This window comes from Eptatretus burgeri, chromosome 4 (assembly GCF_056783735.1).
Source record: "Eptatretus burgeri isolate ZD-2024b chromosome 4, Ebu_testis_v1, whole genome shotgun sequence".
Lineage (NCBI taxonomy): Eukaryota > Metazoa > Chordata > Myxini > Myxiniformes > Myxinidae > Eptatretus > Eptatretus burgeri.
This window is the reverse complement of record NC_140964.1, coordinates 71719187-71729236: the sequence shown is the minus strand read 5'-3', so window position 1 is coordinate 71729236 and position 10050 is coordinate 71719187. Positions and strand designations below refer to the sequence as shown.

The 10050-nt window shown below is 48.0% G+C and overlaps 1 protein-coding gene across 4 annotated transcripts in view; it reads right to left on the bottom strand.

Moving 5' to 3' along the window:
- The window catches only part of LOC147028318 (SCO-spondin-like), a 431359-nt gene that overhangs the window by 94683 nt on the left and 326626 nt on the right, over positions 1–10050 (bottom strand). For 3 of the 4 annotated variants that reach the window (XM_085878618.1, XM_085878617.1, XM_085878616.1), the window contains exons 89-92: positions 5842–6106; positions 5520–5681; positions 921–967; positions 557–727 (exon numbers count right to left, since the gene is read on the bottom strand). In XM_085878618.1, coding sequence (XP_085734744.1) covers positions 557–727; positions 921–967; positions 5520–5681; positions 5842–6106 — 645 coding nt within the window. The remainder of the gene's footprint in view (positions 1–556; positions 728–920; positions 968–5519; positions 5682–5841; positions 6107–10050) is intronic. The other variant, XR_015057517.1, reaches the window with a different exon arrangement.

Below are 10050 nucleotides of genomic sequence, written 5' to 3'. Positions count from 1 at the left end.
CCATGCAGATCCTGCTGCCATTTCTTAAATTATTTTGTTGCTTTATGCCAATGTGAGAAAAGATTTACATTTTGAAGAAGGCAATTAATTCTTAAAGGCTTTCATGTTCTCTGCTGGTCTACCTTTCCCTTTGTTATGTTAATTTACCCCCTGGTGCAAATCATGCAAGGTTTTCCACTTACCACCTGCATTATCAGGATCCAAAGCACTTATCATGCGACTGAGGCATCCTCCTTTAAGCTCACACTTCGCAAATGTGGAGGATGTTTCATGCACTTGCTAATCCTTTGGCAAACTGGCCAGCAGCCATCATTTTATTCACTCATCACCTTTACATCACTCTCATAACATTTCCCCTCAAACACACGTTTTTCCTCCATTATAAGAACTATTTTATACTTTGGTTTTGCATTGTTGTTTCTAAAATGTTAAATTATCTCATTCAGATTTGTCCAACGATGATACAAACTGTGCAGATGATCAAGTTCACAGCAATGGTGGAGGGGGGCCATTTGAGGAGGCTGAATCCTTATTTTTTCCTTCACACACGTCTAACCTGGACATGCTTGAGAAGCACAGCTCCGTGGTTGCATTGCAGGCCCAATGCACTGGCTACCATTATTACGAGGTGGGGGATCAATACAGGCACGAGAACGAAGCTGGCTGCCTCCTCCGCAGGTTTCCATGCAGTCTGACCAGGGTGACCATGGGGTCCATGCTCCATCCACTGAGGATAAGCAATAACCAATTTGAAAATGAGTGCAAAACCCAAAGAAGCAGAGATTGTGTCAATAATATCATACAAAAATAGAATCCACGCCCACGATGAAATTCAACATTCAAAATGCAACACAAAAGTATTATATGTTTTATTGCACTTGATGTTCCATCACCGAGTTTCCCTCAGTTTGGAAACTCACCTTCACAGGCAATCTCCTGGCAATAAGGCCCCTCTGGCGTGCACTGGCTACAAAACAGAGTATGTGAGAAGATGCAACTCCCAGTGTCAGAACAGAAAACCGTTGGTCTCGCTTCTATGGACTGCATTGAATCAGTCAGGTACTATACATACCATACATGCAATAGATACAATGTTCCATATAATACTAAGAGATGAATATGCTGGGGAGAGGGTCATCCATCATCGATGTTATCAATCGTCTATTTGCTCAAAAGGTCAACAAAATGAAAGGATCACATACATAATTTGCATAAACACTCCCCCCACCTCAACACCCCCTTCCCCTCCTCTGTCTCCTTTCGTGTAACAGGAACTAAATAATTTTGTTTGTGCATTTGTTTGTTACTCTTTCATAGCTAAACCCCCAGTGGGAAAAGATCACCGAGCCAGGCAGTGCGGGAACACCCCTTTCCTGACCACCTCTCCACCCCCCCACACCTCCCAGGCAACACCAGGTAGCCCCTGCTATTAAAGCTAAATTTATTATGTCTGCACGTAGGATGCACTCCTGCCTGCAAGCATGCCCCACGAGTAATAGTAAAGGTACAGTATACGGATTTTAACAAGCATACTTGAATTCTGTTAAAGGATGAGAATAAAATCTGATTGTGCAATAATAATATGTGCAAAACGTAATAAGTCACCACAAATTGATCAGAATCTCATAATTACCATTCTCAAATCATCGTATCTCATCACGTTAACCAAAATCATCAAAAAGTGGTAATCAGGTTACAATGCTGATAGAAATTATTTTTGGAAGATGCTCAAGAATGAATTCACCTCTTCACTGAGATTTATGAAGTTGAATTGGGATCATGGTTTTTAACTAGTTTTTTTTTTCTCTCCAAGTGAAAGCTGGAATGCCCAAGCGAGTGTCGGGCCCACTCTTGTTCCTCATCTAAATAAATGACATCTCTGATGCTGTGGAAAACCCTCTCCCAATTTGCAGAGAACTCTACATTGTGTCATACAGTACCCCCATCACTCTGCTGTGTGGACAGCAGATGTGTCTCTCTCTGCTGATATGGAAATAATTCGACTTTGGTTTGGTAAATGGAACCTGTCCTTCAATCATGGAAAAATCTCACAGTTGAACTCTATCGCTCCAGAATGTTCATTAAACGAACCAATGTATCTACAGTGTCTATAGAAAGTCCACATCCCCTTTCAAAATTTTCACCTTTTGTTGCCATATAGCCTGGAATTAAATTGCATTAAAACAGACTTTTTTCCACCTTTATTTTCCACATCATAACCCACAACTTCCAAGTGAAAAACAAATTCCACAAATTTCAGAATATTAATTATAAATACAAAACCAGAATATCTTGATTGGATAAGTGTCCACCCCCCGTGAGTTAATACTTGGTGGAAGCACATTTGACAGCAATTGCAGCTGTGAGTCTGATGGGATATGTCTCCAACAAATTTGCACACCTTGATTGGGCAATATTTGCCAATTCTTCTGCACAAAACTGTTCAAGCTTAGTCAAGTTGCATGGGGAGCATTGATGGACAGCAATCTTCAAGTCATGCCACAGTTTCGATTGGATTTAGGTCGAGGCTCTGACTGGGCCACTCAAGGACATTTATCATCTTTTTGTTCCTTTGCCGCTCCAGTGTAGCTTTCGCTGTGTACTTCGGGTCATTGTCATGCTGAAAAGTGAACTTCCATCCCAATTTCAGCTTTCTTGCAATGGGCAGTAGGTTTTCCTCTCGGATTTTCTGTATTTTGCTCCATCCATTGTCTCTTCTATCCTGACAAGTGCCCCAGGCCCTGCTGATGAGAAAAAGCCCCATAACATGATGCTGCCACCACCATGCTTCACAGTAGGGATGGTGTTCTTTGGGTGATGTGCTGCATTGGGTTTTGCATTTTGGCCAAAAAGTTCCATCTTGGTTTCCTCAGACCAGAAAACGTTTTGCCACATGGCTTCAAAATTTCCAGAATGGTTTTTTGCATACCTCAAAACGGGACTCAAGGTGGGCTTTTTGAGTCATGGCTTCCTTTTTGCCACCCTACCGTACAGGCCAGACTTGTGGAGTGCTTGCAATATTGTTGTCACATGCACACAGTGGCCAGTCTTTGTCATAAAGGCATGTAGCTCTTTCAAAGTTGCCATTGGCCTCTTGGTAGCCTCTCTGATCAGTCTCCTTGATTGGTCATCCAGTTTGGAGGGATGGCCTGATCTGGGAAAGGTATCGGTGGTACCATATGGCTTCCACTTCTAAATGATTGTCTTGACTGTGCTCCAAGGGATAGTCAAGGCCTTTGAAATATTTCTATACCCATTCCCTGATCTGTGCCTTTCTACAACTTTATGCCAGAGATCTTTTGAAAGCCCCTTGGTGCTCATGTTTGAGTCTTTGCTGTGAAATGTACTGCCCAGCAGAGGAAACCTACAGGAACAGCTGATTTTATTCTGAAACAATCAGAATCACCACAATTTAACACAGGTGGTGGACAATTAACTTGGGATGTGATTTTGAAGGTTATTGGTTACACCTGTGCAAATATGCAATTGCTATCATATGGGGGGGAGGGGCGGGGGTGGACACTTATCCAACCAAGATATTCTCGTTTTGTATTTTTAATTAATTTTCTGAAATTTATAGAATTTGTTTTTCACTTAGAAGTTGTGGGTTACGATGTGTAAATAAAGGTGAGAAAAGTCTGATTTAATGCATTTTAATTCCAGGCTATTAGGCAACAAAAGGTGAAAATTTTCAAAGCGGATATAGACTTTCTGAAGACTGTATTTATTTGGCCACCCACTGGAATAGGTTCAGTATTTTGAACTTCTAAGCCTCACTATCAGCCATGACCTTTCCTGGACCGACCATGGAGCAAAGCTGGCTCCAAAGCCAGCCACAAACTTGACTTCCTCCATCAATCCAAGTCTTTCCTTGGAAAATCAGAGCAACTCACAGTAAACAAGTCCTTTATCTGTAGCTCAACGGAATATTGCTGCCCAATCGGAACTGGGATCCCAGCATCACATCTGTTTCTCCCAGATTCTGTGGAATCTAAGGCTCTTAAAATGATTGAAGTATTTCTTGATGAGGCCGAATCACAGGGTCTGTTGTTCCCACATCACAGGCAGGTAGGTGATCTCTCCCTTATCTACCTCATACAGTGTTCTCCAACATTGTTCCATCTGCTGTCTTTATTCTCAAACCCTCCTGAGAAACTCCCGGTAGCATCATGCATTTTTCTAATCACCCCATTCTGGTTAAAATTTCAAAATCCAGAATGACTGTATACCTCAATCCTTTTATTCCTCGATCCCCTCATCTGTGGAAACATCTTGCAGATGTCATGTTCTGTCTCACTATTCCCTCCAGGACTTGAAGCAAGCAGTGCACCACCATCCATTGTCATCACCAATTCTGACCCATGAACTTTATTACCACCATCAACCTTTCCGAATACAACCATCTTAATTGTTAGTCTCAGTGCTTCCTCCCCTCCTCCCTCTCCTCTTTTCCTGCTTGTCCATTCCCCTGATATTTGTCCCACTGTCAGTTCTACCTTGCCTTTCCATGAGCCTCGCTGTTCTAAAGTTCAAAAGAAATGCTTCAAACAGTCGGTGAACAGCCATCCCATGCCATTCCACATCCTAACCCACAATTTTTTTTACCACCATGAATCCTTTTGAAATGAACCCTCTTATTTGCAGGTTGCAATGTTTCCTTCCTTCCTCTTTCTCCTCTTTTTTCTGTCCATTCAATTAACCCTCTCTTTCTGTGCAAGAGATATCCACTGCCATACTGTCAGTTCATGCCCTTTCTCTGTCACCTTGATCGACCTTGCAAAGAAAATAATTCCACCGGCAACTGTCGGCAGAGGCACAAAAAACTTACAACTTCCCACAAGAAGAACAGATGCACCAAGCGTGAGACATGTGGGATGATCAATTGCATCTATACCAGAATGACCACCAAAGTTGAGGAATTTCATGATTTACTGATTTCAGAGACTTGAAAGTCAATTTCCCATTTGATGAATCAATCATCCCCATTTCGATGGAAAATGCGTACTTTGCCACAGAACGACCACTTGCAAAATACCGAACCTAACTTGACAAATCTTGCCATGTTTCCATTCACCAGGATAGTATGGGATGCCCCATAACGTTATGAAGGTTGTTGTGGTGTTTCTGGGGTGTTTCTATGGGCATATAAACCTGGAGGTACGCAGCTCTCTGGGTTTGGTTTCAGAGCAGGTATGGCAATGAAATTCATTCCAGGGGCAATGGAACAACGCTTCACACACTTCACTACCAAGTCAATCATTTTAAATAAGGTGTGTAATATAAATTAATGTATTTGTTCATGTGTATTTCCTTTTGAAGACAAGTAATTTTTATCACAATACAAGTTAATCAAGAGATGAAATGTTTCTTCAAAGTTACCCTCTGGATTAAATCGGGTTGTCAATGTTCTCATTTAAATCCAGCCATGCAAGTCGTCAGGTGGTGGAAACAGACGATTTGATAGTCCCCTGTACTTGATACCACACATCAATGTTTTGGTACTGAAGAGGAAAACTTACCATTGGGTACATTCACCATGTAACCATGTGTCTCCGATGGCCCATTCTTTCTCTCCATGGGGGCAAAGAGGGAGACAAGTACCAAGATTGCAAGGTCTGGTCTTCATGCGCTCAGAATCACAGTCTGATGACTGCAGGTGCCTCAGAGATGCAAGAGAAGACCTGTGGAAAGCACCTTTTCTTTACTGCTGCTATCATATACCAAAGAAATCTGGTCATTTATATCACTGGTCAACAGCTAACTTTTAAGGCTTATCTTGGGAATGGAGGTGAGAAGAAGGCAATTAGGTGTACACTATAATCTGCTCTTTCTCACACTCACCTGAAGCGAGTGCGTAGCCCTTGGCCACACGTCACACTACAGGAGGACCAAGCAGACCAGCCACTCCAGGAACATGGCCCTACGCCTGGGGGCAAATCACCGGGTCTGCATCCTTCACCCTTTGGGCACTCGAGCCGACCATTCCTGCAGGTGCAATTTCCACAGGGCCCTAACTGGGTAGCTCCAGGTGCCCATGAAGCTCCAGTAGCATCGATGCATTCACATTGCCAAATGGGTACACAGCGACCATCTTGCTCCAACATGCCTGAGGGACATACAGTAAGTGATTTGATTGGAAAAAAAAATTGAAGACTAGAGAACATTGTACTTTATGGTACTTCTACATATCGACGGTCCCCTGTGCCAGTGCGCATGCGCAGCCTGAGCCGGAGCCAGGGATGTTGTGGGTGTTTCAACCTGTTCAATACTTGTTTGATTATTGTCGTTCCACGCTAATAAAGTGGTCGAACAAATTGAACTCTGTTCTTATTTATAATCAAACAACTTGATGCAGTCGAGTAAAGATCGTCGGTGCTGAGGAGGACACGACTGGGTGAAAACGGACCACGAGAACGTCGACAGTGAGTTTGGATTTCTCGGGTACTGTACCCAATCTTCGCCCCCAGGACACTGTACACACGTGTGGATCACCGAAAATAGAACGTTTACTCCAGAATAACTGTTCCTATGGCGCCGGTTGAAGCAGAGTGCCCGATCGAGGGTTGTGACTATATGGCTACACACACAGAGGCGGCAGTGGTGGCGGCCATGTTGAGTATACACGCCACTGTTCACGTCGCCGCCCCCAGGGCGGCGAGCTCGAATGCCAAGATGGAGAAACTCAAGCGTCCCTCCATAGCACTGGCCGGAACGGGCGAGGCCTGGTCGTACTTCATAACCCGCTGGGGCGAATACAAAACAGGTACTAAGCTTGTCGGACCCGACATAGTCTCGCTGCTACTGGAGTGCTGTGAGGAGGAGCTGAGAAAGGACCTCACTCGCGCGGCGGGTAGGAGCCTCGTGGGCAGCGATGAAGAAGATGTCCTCGCCGCCATGAAGGCGCTCGCCGTCCGGACGGAGAACACGATGGTAGCTCGAGTGGCCCTGTCTAACATGCGGCAGGGACACGAGGAGCCCGTCCGGTCGTTCCACGCCCGCATCAAGGGGCAGGCGGACACGTGCAAGTATGAAATTAAGTGCACCAAGGCGGGGTGCGATCAGGTCAACGACTTCACGGAAGAGATATTGCGCAACGTGGTTGCCCGTGGCATCGCGGACCAAGCAATACAACTTGACCTACTCGGTGAGAAGAACCAGGACATGCCATTAAAGGACATGATAGAGTATATCGAGGCCAAAGAGTCTGGAAAACGCTCGGCATCGCGCCTGCTTGACACTCAGAGCACGGACGCGATCAGTAGTTCGTATCGGCGGGGAAAGCGACAGGACGTCCGCGCCAGAGTAGCAGCCAGGCCGGAAAAACGGAAGGCCAAGCCCGAAGGAGTATGCATCTACTGCGGCGAGGTGGGCCACGGCAAAATGCCTCAATGGCGCGCCAGACGCGCCGAGTGCCCCGGATACGGTAAAAAGTGCCGGAAGTGTGGCCGCCAGAATCACCTCGACAAGGCGTGCCTGGGCGGCCGATCGGCAAGACCCCCATCTAAGGAGACCGACGGGATGTACGACGAGCAGACGGCAGCCTTCGTCGAGCTATGCACGGTCACCATGGCCAGCACAGAGGACGAAATGCGTGTGCTTCCCCTCGCTCACCACCTGTACGATGATATGTGCGATAAGTGGATGAAACGCATATCCGACCCGCAGCCATACGTCAACCTCACTCTCACCAACAAGCGCAAGGATTACAAAGCGCTGGGTTTTAACCTCCTGAAACACACCCGCACGGTAACCCTACCCGCTATGGCAGACACGGGGTGCCAGAGCTGCCTGATCGGCATTAAAGTCGTCCAACAAATGGGCCTGAGTACCGAGGACCTCATACCTGTATCCATGACCATGAAGGCCGCAAACAACAAAGGAATTCGTATCCTCGGAGCCGTGGTAGTCAGATTCGCCGGTAACAGTGACGACGCTCGGAGATTGGAGACGCGCCAAATCGCGTACGTGACGGACTCTTCAGACCGCATATTCCTCTCCCGCGCGGCCTGCATGGACCTGGGAATGATCTCGGACAGATTCCCGACACTCGGAGAGGTGAATCTGACGACCTCGGAATTGTGCGACTGCCCGCGACGCGCGGAGCCGCCGACCAAGCCGACCTCGGAATTGTGCGACTGCCCGCGACGCGCGGAGCCGCCGACCAAGCCGACCGCACTCCCCATACCAGCGACCGAGGCCAACAGAGAGGCACTACAGTCACATTTACTCAGGATGTATGCTCAGAGCACATTCAACACGTGCCCACACCAGCCACTACCGAGAATGACCGGCCCGCCACTACGTCTTATGCTCAGTGAGAACGCGACACCGGTTGCCCATCACACTCCCATCTCCGTGGCCATACATTGGCAAGATGAGGTAAAAGCAGGCCTCGACCAGGACGTTCGGCTCGGCGTGTTGGAGGAAGTACCCGTCGGCACGCCGGTGACATGGTGTCACCGCATGGTAATTTGCGCGAAAAAGAATGGCAAGCCGCGACGCACCGTCGACTTTCAGGCCTTGAACAAGCATGCGTTCCGCGAGACCCACCACACCCAATCCCCGTTCCACCAGGCGAGACGCGTACCTAACGGGAAGCGCAAGACAGTATTCGACGCATGGAACGGTTACCATAGCGTCCGCCTACACGAGGACGACTGCCACAAGACGACCTTCATCACTCCATGGGGGCGCTACCGGTACCTATCTGCCCCACAAGGGTATATGGCATCGGGGGACGGTGACTCACGACGATACGATGAGATCGTCGCGGACATTGGTAACAAGACCAAGTGCGTAGATGACACGCTACTATGGTCAGACACGATTGAGGGGAGCTACTTCCAGGCGGTCCAATGGCTGGATATATGCGGCCGGAATGGAATCATCCTCAACCCGGAGAAGTTTGTCTTCAGCGCACCCACGGTGGACTTCGCGGGCTTCACCATCACCATGACCGATGTGCGACCGTGCAGCCGCTACCTGGAAGCAATCCACGATTTCCCACAACCGCGTTACATCACCGACGTCAGATCGTGGTTCGGGCTTGTCAACCAGGTGGCATACGCCTTTAGTATGGCCGAACGAATGCAGCCATTCCGGAAGCTCCTGAAAAGTGGAGAACGCTTCCAGTGGTCCATGGAGTTAGAGGACATATTCCGCGAGTCGAAAGACGTGATCGTACAAGAAATCGAACACGGTGTCCGCATATTTGACAAACCTAAGCCAACATGCATCGCCACGGACTGGTCGAAGGAGGGAATCGGATTCTGGTTGCTTCAAAAGCACTGCCGATGCGTGCCAGTTAGACCATTCTGCTGCACTGATGGATGGAAAATAACCCTGGTCGGCAGCAGATTTACACACGCGGCAGAATCCAGATACGCGCCCATAGAGGGCGAGGCTCTCGCAGTCGCGGACGCCTTGGACAAGGCGCGCTACTTCGTACTGGGCTGCGAGAACCTGATCGTTGCGGTAGACCACAAACCACTGCTGAAACTACTTTCGGACAGAGCACTTGACGACATACCCAACCCCCGCCTCAGGAACCTCAAGGAGAAGACCCTGCGTTATCGCTTCCGCATCATACATATCCCGGGCATGAAGAACAAGGCGGCAGATGCCATGTCGCGCAGGCCGGTCGGCACCACGCGACCTCCACTCATGAACCTTCCAGATGACAATGCCACCATAGCGACCCACCTCCAACCAAGCACGCACACCGACGTCCTGTCCCTCCTACGCCAAACTGAGCCGGAGTATGACGACGACGTCAAGGAGGACAACCTGGCATGGTGTGCCGCGGGCCTCGAATCATTGCGATCAGTAACATGGGATCGCGTCAGGGAAGCCACCAGCAGCGATGGCGATATGCACATATTGGAGGGAATGACAATGAACGGCATCCCCGACTCAAAAATCGAGATGCCAGAGACAATTCGCGACTATCACCAGTACCGCGAGAACATTACATCGACAGATGGAGTGATCCTATACAAGGACCGAGTAGTCATACCACCCTCACTCCGCGGCGATGTGCTGAGCGCCCTA